Below are 27,595 nucleotides of genomic sequence, written 5' to 3'. Positions count from 1 at the left end.
GCCTTGATTTTCTTTTCGCTTTTCGATTAAAAGTTTAGCAAATTAAAATTGTATAATGACGGTGATTAGGCCAACAACAAACGATCTGCTGCAGCACAATGTAGCCCAATCGCGTTGAAGGCGGCTTTAAAGAGCATTGAATGCGAAATTGTGTCGCCAACAAATAATTAACGTGCGAAAATTCATTTCAGATGCCAGCTGCCAGTGCACAAAAATTTGCATAATGAGTGAGTGAGAGAGGAGAAATGGATTGTTATTACTCGTGTTCAGTGTTTTCTTTTTTATTGTTTCTCTGCGTTTTTTTTTATTATAAATTAAACAACTTTATTTACTCAATTATGTTACGGTAGTGAATTATTTACATTTTTGGGTCGTTTTTCGGTTCGTGTCTGTTTTGCTTACATTTAAATATGCATTTCAATTTGGTATATATTTATTTATGCTTAACAGTGGGAAGCAGCAACAACATTTAACATAGAGTTTTCCTTACATGGAATATTATATAATTTTTTGAATTATATTTATAGGCTTGCAGTTGAAAGTGCTGAAAGAAAATTGAAAAACAAACACTCATGACTGACCAATTTTTTGGTCAAATTATTCAAATTTAAAAATAACAATTTATAATGTCCACTTAAGTGTTCGAATAACCATTGAATTTGCAAAAGTCCCCGACTTTTCTATAACTTTAAGCACTTTTCCACCATTTTAATGGCTACATATCGTCAATGCACCAAACAAATGGGGACAACCAAAAACCGAACTAAACTAAACTAAACTAGAGATACTTTCACCATTTATCAGCTAGGCGTTTCATTTGCAGTGTCTGTGTTTTTCTTTTTCATAGAGTATCACATTTTCTCGGTATCGGTTCGATTCAAGCAAAACTATTTTGCCGCACCAGAACTTAAATGTAATTTTGTGCTACCAGTTGATCGATTTCCTCCATTAGCTACTGCTGCTGCTCCGTCTCCATGTTCTTGGCTCGCAGATACTTCAGCAGCATCTGCAGCGAATCGTAGGTATCGAAGTCGTCGAGATTCCGCCGCGAGGATGACATGTTGGTGGGACGGGGCATGGCCAGTGGGACGGGCAGCAGTTCGGGCATCACCGAGTGGTGGGTGATCAGGGCCTTCAGGCTGGAGAACTCCTTGCGAAAGCCCTGAAAATACGCCAAAGAATTCCAGGTTGATGGAATGTAAATATATTGACGAATTAATGAGAAAATTCCAGCTATCTCACCTTGATTTTGTAACCTCTTGGGGATCGTAGGATTATGTAGTTTGCTATTTTGGGCCCAGGTGGCGAGGGTACGCGCAGTGTCAGTGCATAGCATCCTGGCTTGGAGCTGCTCTTCCGCACGAGAAACGCACCTGGGCTCTTGCTTTGCAGGACCTCAACGGCTATGTCCCTGGAAATGCCCGCCTGGTACCAGCAGGCATCCTTCAGCTCGAGATCCTCCTCATCGGAACCCACATTTCCGAATGCGTTGGCCAAACTGCTGCACCGCTGGCCACCGGCACCCTGGTTCATCCGCAGGCGATTGGCAAAGATTTTCGGACTGGAATTGGCTAGAAAAATATAAGAAAATTTGGTAATGAGTTTAACAATCATATTATGTTAATCTGTTCAAACAAAAACTTTATCCATAAATGTAGGGATATAGATGCTAGAACAAATCACTTACCGCTGCTCGTTTCCCTTAAGTAGCGCTTCTTCAGGTTGAACTCGTTATTGTCGTTCAGGTTAACGTTGTCCAGCATCGGGATGGCTGTCAAGGATTGGCGGCACGAGTCACCGAACTTGCTGTCGATGTAGGAGTCCTCGTTGATGTAGCCATTCGAGTACACCGGCTGGATGTCCAGCGGCGCGCTCAAAGGGGTCATGTCGCCCACTAGTGGGCGTGACTCCTCGTTTTGGCGCAGCAAACCCATTGTCAAGCGTTTGACCTACAGAGAAAGAAATCATAGATATAAGAATCAAATACGTTTTTATTTCAGCATTCTAACATTCCTTCATTTATTTTTACATTTTTGCCTTCACTAAAGCCAAACTCTCCATTAAAGAGTCATATGTTTTTTCAAGTGTAGACCCAAATCCACTTAAAGTTTAACGAAATCCGCCGAAAAAAGGGATCAAAGACGATGGCAAAGCGTTCAAGTGGCAACAAAATTAACTACAATTTAAACACCTTGTAAGCCAACAAGGATCAGCAAAGGATGCTGCAGTCAAGGGCAACGGCTGGGCGGCATGGGCGTGGGCGTCGACCGTGTGAGGTGGGTGGAGAGGGCGTGGCCCGCAGCCACAGACGGAGGCGGAGCAGAAAAAAGGCAAGAATTTATTACCGAGAACCGCAGCGAGACAAAATGCTGGCAAAATGCGCCGCGCCACAAAAGGCGGACTGCGAACTGCAGGCGAAACTTTTTTCGGGTGTGCACTTAAACAGGAAACGGATGCTTGGACTAGGCATTACCGGTGGGTGAAATGCGAGATGGTTGGGTGGAGGTGGCGGGGCTCTGGAAAAAAGCGAAGAAAGAGTGCAAAGTGCACAAGGAACAGAGAAAGGCGCATAAATTCGTGGCAGACTCTCGTGTCGCCTACTCTACCCCCACTCCGAGTCCCTTTATGGTACATTGCCACCGTCTAAAATGTTGCATAGCAAATGGCGGCCCTGGCATTCTAGGCGGAAATGTGCCGCAGGACTCCGGACTAAGGACCAGTAGCAATGGCAGTGGCTGCAAAAAGAATGGCGAACTATAGTATGTAGAGCAAGTGTTGAGTTGTGGTCGGGAAATTACCAATCGACTGGGTAATGCCCTTGTAAATGCAAACTTTAAGAGTGAACTGAGTGAAAATGCATAATAAAAGTGCTTCAAGGAGTAAATCCATTCATAAACATAACTTTATATTTTGAAATACCTGAAAAACAAAAGGTATTTTCAATAAACTGTACGTTTTAGGGTATTCTACTATACGCTCTCTTTTCAGTGGGTAACTAATGATAAAACCAGCGGCCGGCGATAATTCAGATGCACTTGTGCGCCCATGTTGAGATCGTGTTATCCTTGCCCCTTCGCCGGCATTTCGTCCTGCTTTTCGGGGTCAGTGGCTTTGAAAAAGTCTGCTGGCGCTTGTAGAATAGTTGTCCGCCCGAAACTAGACTACAGTCTAGTTGGTAGCCTCGCTTATTTTCCGCCACCCAGCCCCATTTTTTGTGGCATAATTTAAGGCGACATTGACAATGAGACGGTGGCTGGCGGAGGGTTATCCTTGCTACCTGCTTTTCCTGCTCTGACGGCAATTGTTTGCCCATTGCTGCATAATTTGGAAAAAAAGTGTGCTCCTTATGCGAAGAAGAGAGATGAAGGCCCCATTGTTTGCATATTTCACGGTGCATTGCTCACTGATTTTCGGCCATGTTTTCGTGGGCATGTATTTATATTGTTGAAGTTCAGTTCTTTTTTCATCCTGTGTATTAAAAAATGGGGGCCTGTTTCAGGTGCTTACATTGCGTGGCAGCTTGTTCCCTTGCCCCATTTTCTTTTATATTTACTTTTCAGCTTTTGCTCATTTCTTTCCTTAATTTCAGACTAAATATCTTGGCTTTTTGTTCCCCGACTACACTAATTACCCTGCTCGTTTAATGAACTGCCAGCTAGCTGGACATTAGTGGCAGCTGTTGCAAAGCCAAAAGAGGCGGCACGTGCTCGACCTCCCCGCCCCCGATACCAAAAAAATAAAAAGGCAACAACGAACACTTGCCGCAAAATGCTCAACATTTATGCAAATTTAATAAACTGACTTGCCAAAGGATAAGGAGCCAAAAACGGGGCTAAATAAAAGGGCAAAGCGAAAGTCGAGCGAGTTTAAATCAAATACACCAACTGGCGGTGGGCGTGTGTGTATGTTTGTTTTCCCTGTGTGCTGATGTAGATGGGTGGGCGTGGCCCACAAAATATTATTTATGACATTCGAGTTGAAAATATATTCCGTGCACACATGATACATGGGTAGGCGTGACGCAGCCGGATCGCAGTACGGAGTCAAACCAAGTCAAACCCAGGGTCCAGCCGCATGTGGCAGCTGATAGCTGTCGCTCAGAGTGGGTGAGTGGTGCACTTAAATAAAAAGTGCCCAACGAGAGCTATTATTGATTAGGTAATCAAGTGTCTTCTTAAACAAAAATAAAGTAGCTTGATCCAAGGTTTTGAGAAGTGGTTTCATAGCATTCTATAGTTTAGTAATGATAGTTTTAATGACTTTCACATCCATATAAGAAATTTTCTCGCAGTGTAGCAAGGAGAATGGGTAGTCAGGTCTCGTTTGCCGTTGCAGCTGCAGTTGCTAAACAAACATTTAGCGGCGCCGAGTCAACAGCATCGATGCATCAACGCCAGCGGAGAGCAGAGCGCCCTGACAGACAGTACGTCATTTCCGTCTAAGTCGGATGTCAGTGGTGTAGGAAGAGGGGCAGGATGTATAAGTGGTGGAGGGATGGGAGTTCGGGGTGGAGCAGCAGGACGAGTGATGCCATGGACAAGGATATGCGGGTGATGTGGCACTCAGACTGAGACTCCGATTCAGACAACCGACAGCAAACTGCATAATGTGGCAACGCATTTGTCTTTGACTCCTGCCACAAGAACGACCCCCCTACCACCCCCCGCCTTACACCCACGCCCATGTCGGGGGTCGCATGTGCAGCAGTTGCCTGCTGCTTTATTTTGCTTATCTGAAATTGAATCAGCCAGCCAAGCAGACGACGACGTCGACGACGGCTATGGCAAGTTGCCTGTTGGGCACAATTAGGGAAGCATTACGCCCCTCTGCAAACGCCCCCGACCCCTCCCCAGCCCACACATCACATTTCTGTCCCGCCCATGGGGGAAGCAAAAATTAATTTGCTTATCGGGCCGCACCCTGCAACAGAATGATGTTATTGACAGGCAGCAGCATGTCGAACCACAAAAAAGGGGGCTCAAAAATAAAGAACTATGCAAAACAAAAGGATATGCCTGCCGTACCATGCGGCGTATGCGTGTTATTTGCTGTTGCCGGCGAAAAATGTTTATAGCCGAAATTGATTTATTGACAAAACAAGGGAAGCGCGCGCTGCACAGGAATATGAAAAATACCAAAAGCGAAAGCACAAACCCTTTTCTTTTTTTTTTCTCTTGCGTTTCTTTGTTTTCCGACCTCGAACATATGCGGAATGTATTGGGGGTGGTAGTATGGCTATATATATGGCTACGGTGCTTGTATTGACAATATTTATGGTTTACCATTAGGGCCAACTGATTGCTTTTCGCTTTCGATACGATTTCAATTTCTCAGAGTGTTTCAGAGCTCGTTGCTGTTGGTGTCGTGCGCCGGATTCGGATTCCCATTGATGTTTCAGTTTCGGTGTGTGACTTGGCCTTGATTCGATTGATTTTTAGTTGCATCGAACTGGGGGTAAGCCCCTCACCATCGAGTCGGAGGCCATTAGTTTACAGACGTAATCACCATAATGCGCAATCGAGTCGCATTGCTGCCATAAATAAGACAAACACATAACGTATACGCAGCGTGGTCGAGTGCCAGCGAGTCTCTCTCGTATGAATAAGCTCGCACGTACTTATCGCATAGACTATGCTCGACTGAGCACAGCTGCCTCGACTCCATATCTATATATATATAAATATATAGAAAGGGGAACTCACACACGGGCATGAATATTTAAGGCGTTGAATTTATGAAAACAACGTTCCGCTGGTAGAGGAAAAGGCTAAAGTTTTGCATTGCAAAACTTCTGCCTCGATCTCGCCCATCACGTGACAAAGAACACGGGCGAAACATTTGATAAACATTTCGCATGTGGGCAGCCCTTCCACTCCTTCTACGTGTTATGACAAAGACAAAAAACTTGAAACGGAAAAGCCGAAAAAAATCCAGCAGGCAATCCAGCAAATGGTCCGTAAGGACCTCGAGCATTGTGGGTCCCAACTTGTCTAAACTTTTTCGCCTTAAAAGGCAGCTTAGCTACCGCGTGCGGGAATACTGTCTGCCAATAATTCATAACAACGCGTTGAAAATTCAGAAGACATTTGGGCCACTCCTTCTGCATGGGGAAAATGGAAAACCAATATACGAGGTCCAAGTGTTGGCGCACCCTTATCAAAGTCAAACTCATCAAATATGTTTGATCTTCTAATGCAGGGCAAAATATTTGCCATCTTTTGGCAGGAAAATCTCTTGAATAATCCTTACACTACGCAGAAATTCCAGCTCTTCGAATGTCCCTTTATCACTCATACAATTTTTCAGGATGTTTCCTATTGTCCTTCTGGTATGTTATCTTAATGCTTAATTCTATTCTATTGGGTTTATGGTTTTTATAGTTTTTACTCACCAAAGGAGGCTTGTCTGCCAATCGCTTGCAGCTGTTTAGTTCAGTGGGCGAATTGTCCTCGTCGGAGCTCGGTGTTTGGGCCACCTTCTCGTTGTCATTGCAACTAAATAAGGAGTTATTAAAATTCTTATTAGTTATGTATAACGTTGGCGGAAAAATAGAGGCTCTGATTAAAATAGAAATATTTAAGTAAAGTCTTCGATTTATACACCGCCTAACAAGTGCAAGTTACTTTAGACTTAAATATTTTTTCTAATCACTTCATTATTTAATATATATATATAGTTATATAGTTCTGTGTTTATTGAAGTGTTCTCGGTGTCGTGTGCTTTTTAATGAATGTGATTAAAGCATTGAGTGGAGGGTTCTACATACACGAATCGCCTTGAAAACTACTCACTTGAGATTCGCGTGCGTGAAGAGTTGCAGTGGGCGGCGTCGTCCTAGACTCGCTGGCGAAGGGGGCGTGGCCAGACTAGTCTTGCGGCTAATTGTGGCGAGTGGTGATCTTAAAACGGCCGGATTTGCCACTCCAGCTGGCTGGCGATTGCTGCAGGATGAGGATCGAAAGCGAGCTCCTGCGCCAGTTAAAACGGCAGCCAAGTTGGCAGCTATGCGGTTGTCGAATCGGTTGAAATACGAATTGGAGTTTGTATTGGAGTTCGAGTTGGGGTTCTGATTCAAATTCCGATTTATATTTGCGTTTGAATTCGAGTTGGAATTGGAATTGGAATTGTCCGCCGTGGGCGAGGAGTTGTTGCTGCTGCTGGTGCTGCCATTTCTGTTGCTCATGGCCACCGATGCTGCCGCTGTGCTCGCGGTCGTCGATGTAGCTCCTGCTATTATTGTGCTGCTGGCGCTGGCCTGGTCATAATCCAAATTATTGTTGGTTATCATTGTGGCGGTCTCGCTTTTGGGCATTAACTTTTGGCAGCGGGTGTTACTGACCGACGCTCTGAATTATGTGCGCATATAAAAAGCGCTGCGGGCGGCTTTTGTCGCACTGCGTGAGCCCGCCAGGACAATTCAGGGCATCAGCAGCGAGTTCCAGTCACCACCAGGACGAAGCTCGGCGCGGCCTTTTATTAAATTTGACTAGAGTGGGTGGCAAGTGGGTGGCGTGTGGGTGGTTGGCCAGCCGCAGGGGTTCACTTGCTCTTGCCGTTGCTGTTGCTGTTGCTCCACTCGGAATGACTACAGGACGAAGGACCATGAACGACGACGATTCGCAGATTTAAACACAGAATTAATTCAAGCAGAAATTGGCAACGCAGGATGGGTATGGTTTTCGAGGGGGGGTAGTCGCACAAAAACCAAAAAAAAAAAAAAATCGAAAGCGTGAAGCATAAACAAAAACGGCAAGTGAAAACGCAAATGAAAACGCATAGCGCAGAGAAATATTGAGGGGGAAAGCCACAAAAATGCACATAAATAGGGATAGGAAAATGGGGAGTGGGTGGTTTAGGTGGGGCGGGGTGGCGGGTATTACAAGGGGGATTTATCAGCCAAGGGTCGCAGCCATGACGTCACACCATAAAGCGCATAAATAGCAGGATTCGCAGGATGTTCATGAACATGGTGATGATGATGATGGTGTTGTTGAAATGTTTTTGTTCGGTGGTTGTTGTGATTGTAAGGGAATACATGATTCCCATATTGTAGTGGTTGTTGTTTTTATATTTTTGTTTTGGTTTTACGTTTCCCATTTTATGCGATTTTCGATTACACAACGATTTTCCACATTTCACATTTTGCAGTTGCAAGGGTATTTTTTTTTTCGCCAATTAGTTGCCAATTTTGCGCATAAGTTCGATGCCAATTTCGATTCGTTTGGTTATCATGTTTAAAGGCCAAATTTCATGTAAATAAAAATGGAGAAGGAATATGCCAATTTTGTAGAATGTTTTTTGTTGTGCGCTTTTCAAATTTGCATTGAAAACTGCTGGGGAAAAGCGAAAGCAATATTGCAGAATCAATTTTTTAACATCCGGTTTAAATTTTTCGATGCAGTCCGAAAGCGAGTTTTCAATGCAAATCCGTGGCTAGTTTTTCACATTTTCATTTTCTATCCGGTTTTTGCTCTACTTCTCGTATTGATTTACTCACATTGGTTGGGGGGCAACCAAACTTTTCATTGGGCTTTCCTCCAGTCGGCCACGTTCACAGATGCAAGTTGAGTCCGTTCATGAGCTGCAAGTAAGGCAGAAGGAAGATTTTGATTTAATTAAAATCAACTTAAAGCAGCGCCCAAGTGTAAGCACATGTGTGGCTATGTGTGTGTGTTTGAGCGAGCCTGTTCTATGGCAATCATTAGACGCTCATAGTCAACACCTCATTAGGCGACTAATCAAGCGTGAGCTGGGCACGAAATAACAACCAGTTCAGTCCACTGGCAACAGATTAAAGGAGCCCCGTGGCGCCCAGGATCAGCAGGAGGAGAGCCTGGAGGAGGAACACGGAACACGGAACAAGGCGCCAAGCCACAGACACTAAACAAAACCAAAGCAAATCATCAAGATTGCAGTGGGCGACGGAGCCAAATTCCAGCTGGAGATGAGAGCGTTTTAGCCCCAAGAGCCCAGGACAAGCTCGAAACTAAATTACTGCACGGAAAATAAATCTAAAAAATGCTTTACAATTGCAGAAATGGAAGGTATTTCCAATTTCCAATTCCCAATAATGTTAAATAATAACCTAATGAATCTGATTTCATGATTTTGTTTACTAAGGAAAGAGATATAAATTAATATTAGATATTACGCAGATTTTTTCTCTGTGCACTGCTCGCTGGCCGGGCAATGAAGTAAACACGGAGACGATGCCGCAAATAAAACGCACAGATTAAAGGATGCCCGGGTGAAATGTCTTCTTAATTACTTCGTGGAGTCCAGGGCCTGAGACTGCGAAGGATAAACAAGCCGTGCTGGAGTTGTTGGCCGGGAAAAAGGATCTGCCGGCTGCATGGGTGGGTGGTTGAGTGAGGCGTAATTGAGAAGTCGCCGGGCTGGGACTCCGAATGGGGATTGGTTCGGGTTGTGCTATAGGGTTCCTGCGTCTGCAGCGCAGTTTAAGCGGAAGTAATTTAATTAATTACAAATGAAACGGAAACACGAGCAAAACGAAGGCGACGGCCATTCCGGCTATTTCCTTTCAGAATGCATCGTGTGTCGATTGGGGCAAGTCCGTAAAACAGGAACAACCAGAAAACACAACGAACAACAACAAGTGCCACCCCTCCCAATTCGGTTTTTCTTTATTTTAGCATACGACCAAACTGGGAGAGGCCTAAGCGTTTTCCAAAACAACAGCGGAAAAATTAAGGGACCAGACCTCCAGCCTTCCCAGCAGAGCAATTAAATTTTTCTATGCCCCAAGACCGCAAACTATTCGATGTTAGAGTGCACATAGAGAAATTCCTTTGCCTAGTTATGATTTCGATGTTTATGTATTTATTTTTTTTTATGTTTTTGCTGTAGAGCTGAAACTCTGTGATCTATAGATGTATAAATAACAAAATATTGTACAGAATGGTAAGCTCTTATTTATTTAAATGCCTGCTGTATTTGCCTATTATTTAGTTCAGTGTATACGCACACACATTGTGAGCGCACGCACACATTGGCACACGCATTAAGCACAGCTCATTTGCATTGCGGTTTTAATTGGCAGAGGAACGCGGACGAGGGGAGCGGGGATACCGGGCTATTACCTCTGAACCCAGTCTGCTTGGTTCGCTGGCAGGGCTTACAAGGATAATGAAAACAATTTAACGACTCTCCCGACAATTCACTGGAGCTGGGGACAGACGGCAAACGAATCCTGGTTAAACAAATCTTGAATCCTTTTTGCCGCCTCTTGCATTTGCGTTTGCCATTAATTTTTATCACCACCGCTTTCTGCCAACTGCCCAACTGAATTTTGCGTGTCTGCGCACAATATTTTCAGATATTTTTTGACATGTTAATGAAAATATTTTCCGTAGCAATACGAAAAGCAGAGCAAAAAATAATAAAAAGGCAGTTAGCAGAGCGGACAGGCGAGCTGAGTGATGAATCCTTTATCCGCTCACTGGCTTAATATTATTTTAACGAAGCGGATTCCCGCGGAGCATGATCACTGGAATGAGGGTCACTTTTAAGCCCTGCTGATGGCCAGTAATTAAATGCTTGACATGCCTTTGGGTGTGAGGTTTGGCGGGGCGAGGATTAGCGCCACTAAGAGGATGTCTCGACGGAGTGAAAATCCTGAACATAACCGAGTGCGAAAGTGAAAAATTAATGACGAAGTCCTTCAGAGGTCCACGCCACTCATTTCTCGCAGTGCAGCCCGAGAGGTAAATTAACGCCAACGCTGGCTTTATAATTATGGCATGTAGCTTAGACGATTGTTGAGCTACAGCCGTCATTTTGAGTTTAAGGGAGAGTGGGATTGCTATTAAAGCAAATCTGAAGGAATATCAATTTCAAGGGTATTTAATATAAAATATGCCATTCAGACTCAAGACCATTATTTCGTAATTTCCTAAATTCGGTTCTTGACTAACTGGAATTAACAGTTTATTATAGCGTGAATTGCATCCTGTTGCTCCTGTTTATCCTCCCCCGCCCTTTACATTAAATATTTACAAGTTCTCAATTTGCCTAAGTGAGCATCGTAACGCAACAAAGCCGTAATAAAATCAACAAGCCTAAGCAAAAATATTTGTTTGCCCGTAAAATAAGAGGAGAGACCGCGGAAAAAGGCAAACAGCAGACAGGATAAGAGCGCAGAGTTGTTCGCAAATTAAAAGAAATCAAAATCATATGAGAATTTTCAAGTGATTGCCGCGCGAGTCCTTGTTCGCATTTTTTCCTCACTGCCAGGAAGCAGGGCAACATAAACAAGCAATTTAACAGGCACTCACACACACACCCTCACATCCCCCAGAACACCACACATCCTTAAGGATCCGTCGCCAGTTGGCAAACAAACGAAGCGTTCAGGCGAAAAAAGCCAGCGGAGAAGGAAAAAAAGTCGGGTAGCCTCGAAACAAGCAAAGCGTTTTATACGCCGACATCGGTGTGCTAGTGTGGCTCCCAGTGTGTCCATGTGTGTGTGTGTGTGGCACCGCAGATTTCTCTCACCATCACACATAGCAACACACCCGCTCTTGCACACACACACACACACGTGCCAGCCGCAGCCTTAAAGTATGCCGCAAGTTTTGCCGCTCTTTGTTAATGAAATTTTAATCAAGCTGGAAGCGAAAAGGAGTTTGCCAAGCAAGTTTGGCGAGCACACATGCCGCACTCCTTTGCTGCGGCTCCTTTTAAAGAGAATTTCCCTTTTATGCTCCGCCAAATAGCCGGCAGCTTCATTAGAGACGCCTCGGTCCACGCTGCGTATGCGTAATAATTTATTTAAAATGCAATTCGTTTATGCCAGACATTAATCATTCCGGCGAATGCGATAAGACATCGAGTAAGTCACGTTCCGAGGTCGGCTGCATTTATTAACAATTTACGTCATAAATAAAATTGAAAAACATTCATAATGTCAATGGCGGCGAACGCAGAGAACGAGTGAAAAGTGAGTGAAAGACGTGAGAGCATGAACTGATGGCAATTTCATAAATTACACCCAGTTGTGGATGGATGAGGGAGGGAAGAGGCGGCGTGGATGAGCGGCTGGTTTACATAAATTAGACAACAAATTTCCCAGGAAAATGGGAACAACGCGCTGGCAAAAGGTAAATCACAAGGCGGCCCCAAAAATGACAACATTAAAAGCAGCCAGGTGGGGCAACGTACTCCTAAATGGACACTGTAAGAAAATCCAGTATACAGTCTATTGGACTCATCTATTGATGTACAACTTTCTCTTTACTTTTTTCCCAGTGATAAATTTGCGAAAAAACTTTTACTTAGAACCTTAATTCCCTGCCCATTTTTTCGTGGTATCAGGACGAGTTGTTTAACATATTTCTGTTTTGCTCTGGCTGTTACGCCTTTTCCTGGCCGAATTCTAGTGAATAATGTTCGCTTAGCACGGCAAATAATTATTTCTCGCTTACTGCCAACTGGCATGCTATTTGGCAAGGGCTTTAAGGATAGCTTGCGGTCCTTTTCGCCCGCCCATCGCCACCCACTTGGCAAGCCCCCCGTTTTGGGTCTCCACTTCATTATGTGAATTTTGAAATTGTTTTTTCTTTTCTTTTTGCCTCCTCACTGTTGTTTCATTGTGTTTTTTGCTGCGGGGCACAAAAACACCAAATATAAAAAAAGAGACTGAAAAAGAAATGCCAACACGTTGGCTTGGCTGAGCAACCCCTCAAAAAGGTGTTGAGTTGAGCTAAATTACAAAAAATTGCTGCTGTTGTTTGTGTGCATTTTTCTTTAATGATTTGAATATGCAAAGCGCGCCGAACGAAGCGAATGAAAAGAATTTTAATTAGTTTTGGGAATGTTTTTCGGTGCAATTAAAGCCAAATGCCAGCCAATGCAATAAACAAAACAATTATTATTCTCGGATATTTGGCATTCGAAATTCTCCATACTTTGGCTTATGAAGGCAAAAATGATTGGTATGCCTGGTGCACAATGGTTGGTTAAATGCTAAACTGTTTTCAAAAATAAAAACAGCAACAAAATATGCATGGCGCAGCGAATCGATTTGAGAAATCCGCATCGAATTGGCAAACAGCATAGAATTTTTCCTTTAGGAAATGCCGGAGAAAAACAAACCAGGCCAAGATGGCAATAAGGAACAGAAAATGTCCGTTCACAAGGATTCCTCTACCTTGCTTTAAAAGGACAAGGAGAAACTATTTTATATATGTATTCGAACAACGGAATAATTCGACTACCTTTCGTCCGATGTCTGGCCAATGTCCCATGACGTCCTCCTCCCCTCGAAAGCAATAAATGTTCAAATCAATTGAAACGTTTTGCCAAAGCCTCACAGCCAGTGTGAATCCACCCCCGATATAAATCGAAGGAGCTGGGAATGGATTCCTGGACAGCTTAAGGCGGCGATTTGGTTAGCCTTCAAACAACAGAAAATCGATAAGGGATGCCAAGGAATGTCAACTTGTTTTGAACTAGTCAGTCAGGCAGGCGGGCAGGCCCAAGGAAACCAGATCCTGTCCCACATTTGAGAGCAGAGCCGGAATTGGATAGTAGTCTATACTACACTATATACGTATTTCTGGTCCACAAATCGACAGAAGTCGACGGCAATAAAACGCCATTTGGTCATAAAAATAGTCGAACGTTGCTGGGTCAAAGTGAATGCGACAACTGCCCCAAGGGGAGGCAGTGGAGTTTGGCAAATGCCCCGAGGAGCAGGGGTTCCTGGATCCTGTCTGCCAGGGCAAATTACGAATTTTGCATATTGCCTTTCTTCGTTTGCCTTCTCTCTGTTGGCCGGCTGTTCCCTTGCCCCTTTGGCCCATTAGTCATTTTGGTGCCGGGCGAGTTTGGCCAGAGACTACGACTACGGCTTGGTGTGTCGCCACTTTGCAGGATGAATGACCCCGTCATAGTTGCTGCCACTATTCCGCCAGCCAATCCACTCCGCATCACCCCGCCTCGGCTGGCGGAAATTGCGCACACGTCACAGGGCGGCAAATTTTCATATAACCGTCGTCAATTTTCCTACTCCTTTTCTCAAAAATAGAGAAATATCGAATGCATATTCGCATTTTTTAAAGGTGAGATGAACTTGGTTCATTTCATTAAATATATATTTTAATCTGCACCATGCACAAATGCAATGGTGATACATTCTGGCTTAGTTACGTATTTTTACGACTGATTTTTTTTGCTGATTTAACGCTTTTGAAATGATTCCTGTCGTTAATTAAATATTTGTTTTAAACACTTCACTGCCCACCGTGTTTAACCCTTGTGCCTTTCTGCATCGCATAAATTCACGTTTAATTGATTTTCGCAACCGAATGCATCAAAAATTCATGCGTGTGCAATTAATGACATTACTGGAGCTCTTGGCCAGAACGAGGTATTTTTTATTCAATAAATTATAGTCATTATCATTATTAAGCAGCATGAGGGGCTCTCTTCAAAATGCCGAGCATTACCGTAATGCGTGCTCTACTTAATTTTTAATCAAAATGAATGCCATGAAATTGGCATAAAAACTAAAATTTCATTTCATTAAATGTGTGGAAACATTCGGAAGATTGTGATTTTTAGACAAGTGCATTGTCGAAATCTCTTCAAAAGTTTGTGCATTTCGGATTAAGAATAGATTTATTTGGTTCTTTTTTTTGCCTTTGCCTTTAAGTGGGTCTCTTTCCAATCACCTGCCACTCCCACACCATTTCCGCCCTTTTACCCATACCTACTCACATTTATCCACATGTAGGTCAAAAATGGCTGAGCACAAGCAAAAGCGTTGCATACCTTTGGGCTGTCAATTTATTTTTCGCGCTTCGCATGCTCTTGGGCCATGTTTTTCCGATTCTCCCGCGCCTGTTTTTGCGTCCTTGAAATTTATGCGTTCGACGCAAGCGAAGCGCCAAGTGTTGAGAACATCGGAGATAGGCACAAGTGCCACATGGCATGTAATGCGCTCATTATGCTGCTGTACCTACACGAATATATACATACGTATACGTATATGTATCTACATATAGATGGATGCCACATGCAAAGGATGCCTACCGCATTTCGCCCTTGGAACTGGGCCAATGTGAACGGCATTGTCTTTTGGGTCGCCTCCGCCGGAGAGATAATAACAACAAATTATTACACTTGCCGAGGGACCTCTATGGTGGAGCAATGGGATGGGGAGCAGAGGTCTTTACTGGGGTAACTAAATTAAGCATATCGTTGATAACTCAACGCAGATCGGACGGCATGCGATAAGGCATAGTCCTTTATCCTGGCTGGCTCTTTGCCAGCTCATGCCCTTGGTTGAAACTGGGTGGGAGGCCTTCATCTCTGCACTGCAAAATTTTTGCAGATTCTGTTTGCAATTCAAACAGAATGTATATAACATCAAATCATTTCAGTTTAGAGCAAATGTAAACATAATATTTAATTTACATATCATAGTTATACAAAAAGTTCCAGTTATCAAATAAGTTGGCGAACATGATTCAGTTAAGAATGCTCTGCCTTATTTGTTAAAAAACACAACTTTGTCGGAGACGAAACACAGCAAAATTTTCCATACAACACAAATCTTTCCATACAACAAAAAAATTTCCATACAAAATACGAAATTTTCCATACAAATACAATGCAGAAGCGTAAACGCCGCTTCCTAGAAAAAGGGCAAAACTTGATGATGTTGCGAACGCTCCGATTGGAAAAAGCAAAAAAGGCTGAGCAGCAGAAAGAGCTAACTATTAACAATGCTTTAACCAAATGCAAATTAACCTCCTCGGAAGTTGTTCCCGACATCAATAATTTACTTAAGAACAATACGATAGGAAACCTGGTGGAGTCCCTTGGCCACGGAAATAGGAACAAAATTCGGGCCAACGCCGCAGATGCTTTAGCTCACATAGCCAGTGGCTCATCGGAGCACTCAAATTTAGTGGGTTCTATATTATTTTCTAGCTTATTGCTATAACTATCCTATTATAATTAAACTCTTGCAGATTGCGAAGGCTGGTGCCGTGCCACGATTGATTCGCCTTATTCAGTCACCCGATCTTGAAGTCTCGGAAATGGGTATATTGTGCTTGGGGAATCTCTTGCACTTTGCTCCGAACCTCCGTGACTTTATGATAACAAACAGAGTTGTGCAAAAGCTGATATCTATTATTCAGGCTAAAAGAACTTGCACTTTAATGTTGAGTCATGTAACCTGGGTTCTAAGAAAACTGTGCATAAGCTCGCCAACATCGCGACCTGATAATGTAGATGAGATCGCTCAGGCATTGAACGTTCTATTGTACAACCCAGAGGACAAAATTCTGGAAGACGCACTTATGGCAGTGCGTAATTTGGCTCATGAAAATGAAACGATTCCTATGCTACTTGACTTAGGAGTTGTACCCAGGATCATATACTTGCTGGAGCATCCGAACGTCTTGGTTCAGAACGCCGCTCTGCAAGCCCTAATAAATATAGCAAGTGGATCCGAAGAGCAGATTCAAGAGTTGCTCAACAATAATCTTTTGCCCCATTTATCGGCTCTGATGTCCAATAGTGATCCAGATATTCGCTGTCATGTTCTGAGGATTTTGCAAAACGTCGCTGACGGAAATACGTTCCAAAGGCAGGCCATTATGAATGCAGGTCTCCTGCATAAAACACTGGAGTGCCTAAAAGGTGATGCGATTCCATTAAAATCTGCAGCTGCCTTGACAATCAGCACGCTGGCTATCGATAAGGACAAGAATCTTCTGTACTACCTTATGAGACAGGGAGTAATTCCAGAGCTCTGCAATTTACTCTTGAGCCAGGAAACAGACATCATATATAATGTGCTCGATATGCTGAGCACCATGCTAGATGTGGACCCATCTTTCTTGGCAGAGGTGTCCGGCATCATCGAATGGAGTGGGGCTCTAAACAAAATCAGGATGCTCCAAAGCAACGAACAAGAGGAAATCGCCGTAGTGGCACGTAAAATCATTAGTAATTACTTTCCCGACAAACCAGGCATCGCAACTAAATTCTAATGTGTTTTTATATGAATTCACATGAATCATACCTTTGTACTTTTCCATCCAAATACCAAAAATTTTACTATATAAAATGATTTTATATTGAGTATAAGTATAATATAAAATGATTTCGACAACAAACTCTTTTAGTACGGCCATGGCCTTGAAAAGAGATGCTTAAATACTGACCGCAAAAGAATCTTTTTTATATGTATATTATTTTTTGTGTAGGTTCCGTCTCAATTGCACTTCCTCATGAAAAACAAGTTTCGTGCGAAAGCCAGATTATTGCAATCATAAATTTTTATGATTTTCCCATTGGTTGCAACTCGGGGCAAGAGGGTGGAAAGTGTGGGCGGGAAAAGCGTTCCGAGTTGCGAGGGCGGCGTGGGAAAAGTGCTCGCATACCGCACCGAATTTTATGTGTATTTAATAGCCTTGCAGATATGATGCAGAAAGTTATTATACCCAGCACGGCCAAGTCCTTCCATTCCCGAAGCAATGCTGTAGGAAACCGATAAAGAAGGGGAAAATAAGCTATATATACTTATATCAGCGGCCTGAGTTTGTTTTTTTGGCGGCCATTAAAATGAAATTTAATATAAACTTAGCGCCAAATGACGAAGGCTGTAAAAAGCATATTGACATTGCCACAAGATCAAGCCATCCCATCCATCAATCAATCAATCAGGCCTGACACCAGCTGTGGCAGCCGCAAAAATGTATCCACAGGACTCTGGTGGCAGGTAGTAATGATGCAAAAAATGTAATCTAATCCAATTACTCAACACTGGCAAACAAGGGGGGCAAGGATTCCAGACCGGGCGCTAATGGACGAGTCCCCAAACATGTCGGATATCACATGTCTACAGGAAAGTTAAATAACCGAGGGCAATCGCAAAGTATCAATAGCCAGGAAGAAAGAGTGCGGATATGGACAAAGCCACAGGGCTCAACCCCAACTAACCAAACGAATGCGTTTGATTATTAACCAACAAAAGGCCGGGTGGTGGTAAGAGTGCAAATCCTGGCCCAAAACGAAGGAAAAGAAATTGAAATTCATGCGCATTCGAAGGGTTCTTCCTATGCTTTTGTTAAGGCCACGGGGCTTACAAGATGGAATATCTTGTTGGGCTGGGCTTGTGGCCCCCATTGCCTTCTATTGACGAAATTATCATTTCTGTTGCTTCAATAAAACGACAGGCCCGAAACTAATATGGTTTCATCTTTACCCCCCCAAAAGAAGCAGACTTAGGCATGAAATTGAAAATGTAACAAAGAGAAAAGTGAGAGGAAAATTGGAAGGGAGGAATATGTTAGGCTGATTGGATGGTGAAACCTCCGATGATGGTGATGAGGTGACATAGGGAGGAAAATCGCAAAGTCTGCAAATGAATTTAGGCAATACTTTTATGCCAGCCTACCACCGATTTATCGAGGATTTCATTTCACTTTGCCCAACCAAACACCTTCAACTTTCACTCCTGGCCATCGAATGGCAATTATGCCCGCCCATAGTTCAAATATTTGCCAGTATTTCACCATCGAAAACCGATGCCTGATGCTGACACCGAATCGGATGCCCAAGCGCCGAACCGATTATGCAAATTTGTCCGGGTTAACGATTTCATTAAATGCCAGAACCGGCCACGCCTTATCACCCAACTGCCCCTGCGGTCTGGCCAACTAATTTCAATATCATCCACCGCCTCCAGGAGCTTGCATTAATTCTCACATTTAGCCCACAAGCCGCAGGAGGCGTGTCCTTGCTGATAAACAGGCACATCGGAGCTTCCGTTTAGTCTGCCAACTCTGGACTCATAACAAATCCCCCGGCCTCGACCTGCAGCACACAGGATGTCCTGGATAGAAGGTAAACCGGGCGGACACATGGGCGCAAAACTGAGCGACAACCCAGCATCCAAGGGGTCAATTTGGAGCGTATCAAAAAGGGACAACAGTTTTATAAACTAGAGTTTTGCAAGCTTAGTCCAAGGAAATCCCAAAGGGCGGGGGAAGCGACTAAGGAACTCTGTCTGGCCAGCATATTTATAAACACATTAAAAACGCTTCACTGGGAAGCACTGGGCAGGATATGGGAACTTGATGAGTTATCAGTTGGGAGTGCTGGGAAAAGGTGATAACGAAATTATATACACAATTCAAAAAAGTCTAAGCATATATTAAAACAAATCAAAAACAATTGAATTATAAAAGTTTGAACTGAATTTCAAGCCTTTAATATGCAATTATTTAAAAGAGAAATTTAAGGAGAAATTTTCGCTCAGTGTGCAACTAAAACTTCCATCCTCCTTCCCCCGAAAATTAACAGAAAACAAGTCAAAGTCAATGTTTGTATATGTGATGTGCTGGTTGTGGGCAAAATCCCACAGCATGTTGAAAAATGTCAGTTACACATGAGACTGGCAGGGACCTCAAACCTCAAGAACCTCAGCAGTCAAGCCACTGGAGTGGAGTGTAGGCAAAGGACCTCGGGCTGGGGTGCCGATCCGAGGAGCCAGTGATGAGGAATTGCTGCTACTTGCAGCTGACGGTTGTTAAGCTTGTCAACATGAAGCGACAGTAAGTCGCAATGGGACCAGGAGGCGAATAGAGCCAGGTCCTGGCGTAACAATTGAGGCTACCCCATATGCAGTTTATCCCCCAAGTCCTGGGATACCTATTCCCCAAAGCTCCCCTACTTTTCCAGGTCAAGCCACATTTGACCCCGTTTTTATCTGAAAGTCAACAGTTTAAATGGCATTTAACATTTTATGGCGCGGGGGAGAGCATAGCGATTTGTAACCTTCATGTTAATACTGCAAGCCAAGTTATTTATGTAAATTACTGGCAACTGCAATGCCAACTGCTCCAGAGGATGCTGGCCAAGCTAAGGACTCCTTAACTCCCAGCGTTCATGTTTTATAATTAAGTCAGTAATTTAAGAGTGTCGGGCAAGAGAAACTTTTTTCGCTTGCAGCTTTACTCGACTGCATTCCTTGTGGCTTGCAATTTGGTTGGAAAACTTTTCGCCGTTCGTCCCTCCCTCGCATCTAAATATGGAGAAAAACCGGGACAGAGAAAAGCCGTGCGAAAAAGCGGAAATGTTAACAACTACTTTGACATTTGCCATGACTGCGGGAGCGACTTTTCCGGGGTGTTTGTTTGCAAGTTGAAATTACTTAAGTGCCAGCGCGACGAGGCGTGTGAATGCTGCCGAATCGAGTGCTCAATCTTCATTCTGCAGTCCAAAGTCACCAGTCCCGACTGAATAAATGAGTTAGAGAGTGACTGAAATGGCTGAAACGGAGCTTAACTTCGAGCCTGGCTCATAAATTAATGTCATTGCATTAAAGCGTATTGGGGCAGCTCAGTTGCAGTGCCAGACGCATTCGGAGTGTTTTCCCGAATTAAAATAAAAATAAAAATGAAAACTGTGCTGCAGTGTCGAGAGTAACACAAGTTACACAGGCCCAGATGCAGCGAAGTGTGAAGGACAAAAGGCTACAATACGCAGAGTAAAACAGGCTAGAAGGATCAGGATGAGACTTCCACATATCCTCTTTTCGAGGATTTAAATTAAGTTTTGATTATGTTAAAATGATATGGATGCTAGCATTCATTCAAGTGAAAACCGTTAGTATATTACTATCTGTGATTATCCGAGTACTATCATCATGCTGGATCCAAAGGATACTCCTGTGTTTAAAAAGAACTGAGCACAAAAAGAAAGCAGGCTTAAACTGCAGAAAAAAAAGGATGAACCCCTAACGAACTACAAATACTCTTATGCTGTCTGGAGACCTGGAAAGCGTTTTATTTTCCAACGAAAAAAAATGTTTTTTCTGTCGGAAGTAGTTTCTGCAGAAAGTTGGCCGGAATGTCCTGCCATCTTGACTGCAAAGCGCTTGCCTGAAAAGGAAGCCATGTCAGAGTATAACAATGTTAGTTAAATTTCGAAGCAACATTTGTTTTGTGCCAGCCTGGAAAATAAAATAGAGGTACTGACACAGTGAGAAAGGCGGCAAGAGTTGGCAACTCGAGTGCATGCATAGTGCATAAGTCAGTCAGTTGCCTGGGCCAACATGCGAAGTCGGGGTATTCGTAGTCCTGGCATGACTTTTAGACTTATTGTTCGTTGACTTTTTGGCAGCACTCGAGTTGCCTCTTTCATTTTCATGCTCACACTTGAAAATGAATATCCAAGAAAACCAGTCCTGTTTTGCTCGTGATAGAAAAATATATTTCATAAACTGTTGCAAGTTATTAAAACGTCAGTCACACTGCTTTGCGTACCTGCTGCGAACTCTGTTTTGATTTTCTTTGTTGCAGCAGATTCATCTTCAGTTTATCTTCGCCCATTTCCTTTAGCCAGACTGCGACCAGACCATGGCTCGTAATATATCCTCAAGGTATGCATTAATTACAAGGATCGTAAAAGCCGGCAATGGGAAACCTGCGCCTTGCAATGCCAGCAGACACGAACTAAAACCTCCAGAGATCCCGACTCCGTTTTACTTTGTGTTACTTTCTGCATTTTACGGCCAGACGGAGTTGGAGGTCCTTGAGTGTAGATATCTACATATATACACTCCCTGCTCGTTCCCTTTATGACATTCCATTGTTTCGGCTCTGTAATCAGGCGGCAAATTTCGAGTGCATAGTTTATATGCCTCCCCGCCGAAATATTTGTCTCCAGCTGCAAAGGGCTTTTCATAAATTGCTCCTTTAAAATCCCGCCAAAGGGATGGGTGGCAAACAAATGACGAACTCATGTTGAAGGCTCATTTGTTTTATGACTGACGCTTAGGCAGGCAGCTGATGTCCCTATCTACTACTTTGCGTCCTGTCCCTTTCGCACTCCGGGTGTCCCAGTTATTTGACACGCTTTTTTGCAGTCCTATCAGTTGCTCCTCAGCTGCCATTCATTACTGGGATGCAGGAGAACAGGGGGATTTACTGTATCGACCCCACGCCGCACACACTAGAATACTTATAAGCAGTCAGGCATCTATAGCATGAATTTTCACATGCAATTTAAATAGTCGCACATCCCAAGATATAACATATATGAGGAGTTATAAATACTAATTTCACGATTTTTATGTATGATTTGTGTTTTCTTTGAAACCCTATTACTATTTTAATGTTACAAGGAAACTGGACTTATTGCAGCCTTCCTGCGTGCATTTGTATGCAAATTATAATTGCCTACTTTTCGGTGCTGACTAAAAACGAAATCTTCAAAAGGCAGCCTTGCGGCTGCTTTATCAACTTTATTATGCCAGCGCCAAAAGTGGCAAAATTAACAACAACAGCGTGGTTGAAACGGTGGGGGAATGGCCATAAAGCAGCCTCTCTTTTGGCCCTTAAGACAGGACTCAACTGCAGGCCGCGACCGTTTTACGACTCACACACACAAACACTCCTGAAAACAGTTTCAATGTCTGATGCTTCCTTTGCTATGTGTGTGTGTGTGTGTGGGAGCACGCTGTGCTCCTTATTTATCTCGCTTTTGTTTGGCCCCGTTCAACCAGCCGCTGCCCTCCTTTCCACCACCGTCCTCGAAAAAGAGTGTCTTACTTTGCTCGGCTTTCTCGCTTTTTTCGCTACTTTGGCAACTCCCAGGACGATTTTGTGTGCCTGCTTAGCGCGTACGTGTACGTAGTTGTGAGTGTGTCTGTGAGTGAGTGAGTCTGCATTCTGTGCCCGTGTGTGGGTGAGTATCTCTGCGAAGTGCGTGTTCGCCAACACTCGTGGCTGCGCGCCTGTTCCGAAATATGCTCCGTGTGTGGGTGTATCGCACACAGACACAAGCCCACAGATGCGATGCTGTGAATATGCATGTGTATGTGTGAGCCATGTTGCTGGCAACATTGAAAAGGCAATTTTGGGACTCAAATGTTGCCTAGCCGCTTGAAGTGCTGCCGAGTGTTTTGATAGCGGGCCAACTAAGCCCCAGAGATTTTACTCATATGCACACATCATCTCGGCAATTTTAAGCGGCTTACGACGACGATGATGCCGTCGCAGAATTTTCATTACTAAGCCAAAGGTGAATACCTCATACTCCGAATCATCCGCACAGAACGTTCGCCATTCTCCTCAAGTGCGCAGTCAACTTCAAAAGGCTGGCAAATTCTATGGTCTAGCGAAGGAGTCTTGAGGCAAACATAGATCAAATCTTATCGGGAATCATTTTATGAGCAAAATTAATACGCTTCAAGCCAACTCAAGCGGCTGGAGCGACTGGCAAATTTGTAGACGTTTTGTTGTTGCCCAGGCAACTTGAACATCCCCATCCTCGACGAAAGGCAACAATATAATGAGCCAGAGCAGGTGGCAGGAGTGCTATCAAAAGATTGATACAAAAAGATACTTTGGCACTCGAAAAAAATAATTCCTTTTAGGATAATATAAATAAAGTATATCCACTGAATTGCACTCCTTGCAGTGTTGTGTTTCTTTCAATTCTTAGATGTTTATTTAGGAAATCATTTTTCCTCAAAATCCATATAAAACATGAAGTTCTGAATTTATGTAATTATTCTCGCAGTGTAATAACGGGCTCACGGGCAACGACATCGTCATGGAAATTCTTCATTAACTCAACTCGGGCGCTGAGAGAAAAGAAGTTTATGTTATTAAGAACATGGAGGCGTGGGCGGAGAATGATGGCAATGGTTACTATCCGTGGCGGATGGGGCGTGGCTAGGCTGTGAAGGAGGCAGCCGGAGCAGCAGCTGTTGTTGTAGTAAAATGTGTGTTTTACTTGACAAGAAAGAGATAACGGTAAATGAATATGCAGCAATTTGCACGCCCACATAATGAGTAGGGCGATGGGGGACGGAGTGCGGCATGGAGGGGGGAAGCGGTAAGAATACCGCCGGCGGGCAGAGACTGAAATAATAACAGCAGCAGAAAAGCAACAGCATCAGCCGCTAAACAAAAGTCGATAAACATAAACCAGCCAACGCAGACAAGCGCTGATAAGTGTGCTACACTTTCCACAGGAAACGGAAGGCGTGGGCGTGCATGTGTTGCTTGTGTTTGTGTGCGGGTGTGTGTGAGAGAGGCAAAAGTAAATTAAAACGATTTTAATTACGGTTGCCAAGACGATGAATGAAAATGTCAACGATGCCGGGCGACAGCAGGTGGGCGTGGCGTAGGCGTTCAAGGAGTGAAAGAGTGCGGAAAAATGAGACAACTCCTAAAAGCCTTTCGTTGTACCGCTTGCTGAGCAGCTGTGTGAATTATGGCACATGTACAAGGCGCTTATGCACCGAAAAAAACGAAGATCATTTAATAAGTTTCAGCAGTGATTTAAGCTACTATTTTGGTCTTCAAAATGCTTTTTAAAACAGTACACCTTAGGCCAACATAAACGTTTTGAATAACAACTCATAGGTTGCCTTAAAATAAATCTTCAATTTTATAACGACATTTATTAAATGAATTGCAAAACTTAAATTTATTCATTTCCTGTATAAAAAATTAAGTCCCTTCTGTATAGTTTATCAAATCTGTATATGACAACTCTTTTTCATTCGTGTACGTATGTGCCAGTGAGTGGAATAAAAGCAGATTTTCATTTATACTCTGTTTTGTTGTCTTTAGCTACTTGACAAGAGCCAGAAGCCAAATTCACTGCCAAGAGCAACACCAGCAAACTTTAACAAATAAACGGGTTTTCAGGAAAAAGGGGGAAAATGGGGGAAAAATAGAAGTAGGAGCAGCAGTCGCTTCTAGCTCAAACAAACAAGCTCCATTTTTATGAGGCTCTTTTGTCTGAGGCAGCTATTCCGTCTTTTTTCCCCTTACTTTTTTATACCTTATTAACGCTCGCTCACTCGCTTGTTGAAAATGAAAAGTTTTCGTGGCGGGCGTGAAATTTTTTTTACCCACAGCCGAAAAAAACAAGATGGAATGCTGAAAAGCCACCGAAAAAAAGGAGAGCAGAAACCATGGCTTGCTGATTAACTTGACACGGCCAAGAGCGGCGAGGGAAAAGTGTCGCGGAAAAGCGGTGGATGGTGAGGTGAAAAATTCGCGGTTCGTATGCAGCTGACAGGCAGCACCTGTCGCCGCTGCGGAAGTGAATACGAATGCGACTGCGGCCAACAAACCGCCGCTTGACATTTCCTTGGCGACGCTTTTCAAGGAAAATGTTGCTGGTTTGGCGAGGGGATCGGAAAAACGTGGTGGGCGTTGGGCGGTGGAAGGACGCTGCGGTTGTGTATCTTATTTTGTGACTGCATTTAAGTGCATTTTTATGCCACAGATTTAAGTGTAAGCCAGTGGATTGCCAAAGTTTGTCCAGGGGTTTATCTTCATTAATTTCCGCAGTGCTTTTTAATGCAGCTGAACTTCGTATTAACCCCAAAAGTGTACTGTGGCAAGTAATTCGACTTGGGCACTTCCTTATAATCGTGCCATAAAATCGACAACAGTTTTTAACAGGCGCGTTCTGATTGAAATCCTTCTTTTCAACTGCTAGCATTGCTTTAAGTTTTACGATAAAAAAATCATAAAATAGGTATTTCCAACACGCTTTAATAAAAGTAAAAGGTATGTTCTTAAAATCTCATTGCTGAATTCAGAGTAAACCAAAATGGTTCTTTAATAAAAATGGTCTTTAAATGCAGGGTTTCAGGAGCAGTACATACCATTAAAATGGTGTAGTTTTATATTACTTTATTCACACCGAAACGTTTTTCTCAGGCATGCTCGCGTGCATTTCAACGCCCCGAGGAATTTAAAGTTTTTCGGAAAAGCTGAAACACTTCACTCCAAACATGTTGACAGCTTAACAGGAAGTCTGCCCCAAGAAGTACGACGACACCCCGAAAAAAGTTGATTCCTATCCTTGCAGCCCGTTACACCCCCATTTGCCGCTGATAACTTTAAGCCGAACGAGGCCAGAAAGTGTAACAGCTTTCGTGGCAAAAGTTTGCAATGCATTTTGATGTGCAGCCAAAGTGCCAAAAGGTGGCAAAATGCAGGGGGGGAAACTCTCTGCGAATAATTATATAGAGAAGATGAAAGGCCCGGAGGCAGCAAAGCGAAACAAGAGCCTATGCAATCCTTTCAAGTCAAGGCTACTGACCTTTTTAACACTGTTTGTCAAGGACTCAAAGGGCGGACTTTGATCCCAACAAAAGGTATAAAATAAACCCAAATTGACCAACAAACCAGAGTTATAAATCCAAAGAATATTTAGGATGTGGAGCCAATAATGAAATTTGTCGTGTCCCACTCACCTTGGTATCAATTTTTGGCGGCAATTTTCGTTATGTTCACGACCTTTGTTTGCGTTTTCGTCTTATTGCCACAATAATCCAAAGGAAAACTGGGCAAGTTTTCGCATAAAATTCAATTACGATTGTGAACTCATAAATCGCAACACTTGGCCGCGTTTTACGATTACGCCTTTTGATTTCAAGCACGGAAAGTGTGAAACTTTTTTGGTTAACGCGGCTACTTTGTTATCACTGTTATCGGGCCACGACTCCGGCAATAAAATTACCCCGTCGCGTCGTTAAAAGTTAAACGACCCTTTGTGCTAAACTGGGGGATTTGTTAAGTTTTTATGACTTTCGACGAATTTCGGACAATGTTGAAGTTTTGGGGATCTGCCAGTTGTAAACGGTTAGCTGCCTTTTTGGGGCAACCTTTGCAGTTGAAAGCGCGCAAGGAACTGTTTATCCTGGCCCCATGTGCTGGCATTTTTGTGCTGAGCCCGAAACTTGGTATCCTGCCACGAAACTTGGCATCCACAACAGCGCATGCGCTGGATTTCCTCGGAAAGTGAATGTCTGGAGTGGGGCAGGACCTTTCCAGTCTGCATTCAACTGGTGGTTGGCTTGCCAATCGAAGCCTCAAAGGTCTGCCATATGTGCATGGTTGTCGTAACAACTTGATTTTCTCAGAAGCTAAAGGTTTCTCATTTCCTACAGCCATGAATTTGATAACATTTTATTACGATTTTTGCCGGTGGCAACCTTTGATGCGCCCGAACATCCACTAGTTAGAAATCCGAGGCTGATCTAATTATGCGACCGTTTAGCAGTGCATACTTTTCAGGGATTTAAAAGAGGGCCGGTAAACATCTGAAAAGGAGAAAGGACCGTCGAATGACATTAAGGCAAATCCGCTTACAGATTCGGCGATGAGATGAAGATACGGAGGGTCGTCCATTGTTTATGCAAGCGCATTAAGCTGAGGCTTAGCTAAGGATACACTGACTACTCGGCATGGAGATGGAGATGGGCAGATGCGGATACTGAGATACAGAGCTATAGAGATACACATACGGATTTAGATACAGTAGCCCAGCTCACACCCACAAACAGCAGCTACATGTTGCGGTTTTGCGAGCAGTAGATTGACCCGGCCAAGAAGCCCAAACAAAACCGCATGTTGCAGGGCGTGGCGGCATCTTAAAGCAGTCCACATCCAGCTGCAACAGTTGAAACTGAACACTCAAAACGCACCGATGAAGAACCTATGGGTAAATCGAAAAGTCAGCGATGCGAAGTTGAACTCATTAACGGCAGTGAGTGGAAAGTCGTTGTCATGTAATC

General features: G+C 43.5%; 2 protein-coding genes across 3 annotated transcripts; one reads left to right on the top strand and one right to left on the bottom strand.

The window, feature by feature from the left end:
• Nucleotides 1-260: 260 nt before the first annotated feature.
• Nucleotides 261-26,704, bottom strand: LOC6610948 (serine/threonine-protein kinase phg2). Of its 2 annotated transcripts, none has more exons than XM_032718851.1 (6): nucleotides 26,273-26,704; nucleotides 8,498-8,581; nucleotides 6,392-6,494; nucleotides 1,688-1,949; nucleotides 1,243-1,571; nucleotides 261-1,162 (listed from the first exon to the last, which is right to left on the bottom strand). In XM_032718851.1, exons 2-6 carry the CDS (start codon nucleotides 8,524-8,526, stop codon nucleotides 953-955), a joined length of 933 nt encoding a protein of 310 aa, XP_032574742.1. In that variant the 5' UTR covers nucleotides 8,527-8,581; nucleotides 26,273-26,704; the 3' UTR covers nucleotides 261-952. The 2 variants fall into 2 exon arrangements, with proteins under 2 accessions (XP_032574742.1, XP_002035505.1); XM_002035469.2 differs by lacking the exon at nucleotides 26,273-26,704 and adding an exon at nucleotides 6,792-7,585 and having other exon boundaries at nucleotides 8,498-8,583.
• Nucleotides 15,482-17,157, top strand: LOC6610947 (importin subunit alpha-4). Its single transcript, XM_002035468.2, has 2 exons — nucleotides 15,482-15,934; nucleotides 15,999-17,157. The coding sequence occupies exons 1-2, from the start codon at nucleotides 15,635-15,637 to the stop codon at nucleotides 17,025-17,027; spliced, it is 1,329 nt and encodes a 442-aa protein (XP_002035504.1). The 5' UTR covers nucleotides 15,482-15,634; the 3' UTR covers nucleotides 17,028-17,157.
• Nucleotides 26,705-27,595: the final 891 nt, after the last annotated feature.

The sequence above is a fragment of the Drosophila sechellia genome, chromosome 3L (assembly GCF_004382195.2).
Source record: "Drosophila sechellia strain sech25 chromosome 3L, ASM438219v1, whole genome shotgun sequence".
Lineage (NCBI taxonomy): Eukaryota > Metazoa > Arthropoda > Insecta > Diptera > Drosophilidae > Drosophila > Drosophila sechellia.
The sequence above is the reverse complement of the archived record's forward strand: the minus strand, read 5'-3'. Positions and strand labels throughout refer to the sequence as shown.

What these genes read in the sequence shown, in the direction of transcription:
- LOC6610948 (XM_002035469.2), bottom strand. Translation starts at nt 7,312, where the DNA reads ATGCCCAAAAGCGAGACCGCCACAATGATAACCAACAATAATTTGGAT. An exon ending in TTCACGCACGCGAATCTCAA is followed by an intron (nt 6,495 to 6,791) that starts GTGAGTAGTTTT and finishes CTCCTTATTTAG; the next exon opens with TTGCAATGACAACGAGAAGG. An exon ending in TGGCAGACAAGCCTCCTTTG is followed by an intron (nt 1,950 to 6,391) that starts GTGAGTAAAAAC and finishes CTTTCTCTGTAG; the next exon opens with GTCAAACGCTTGACAATGGG.
- LOC6610947 (XM_002035468.2), top strand. Translation starts at nt 15,635, where the DNA reads ATGCAGAAGCGTAAACGCCGCTTCCTAGAAAAAGGGCAAAACTTGATG. An exon ending in CATCGGAGCACTCAAATTTA is followed by an intron (nt 15,935 to 15,998) that starts GTGGGTTCTATA and finishes AAACTCTTGCAG; the next exon opens with ATTGCGAAGGCTGGTGCCGT.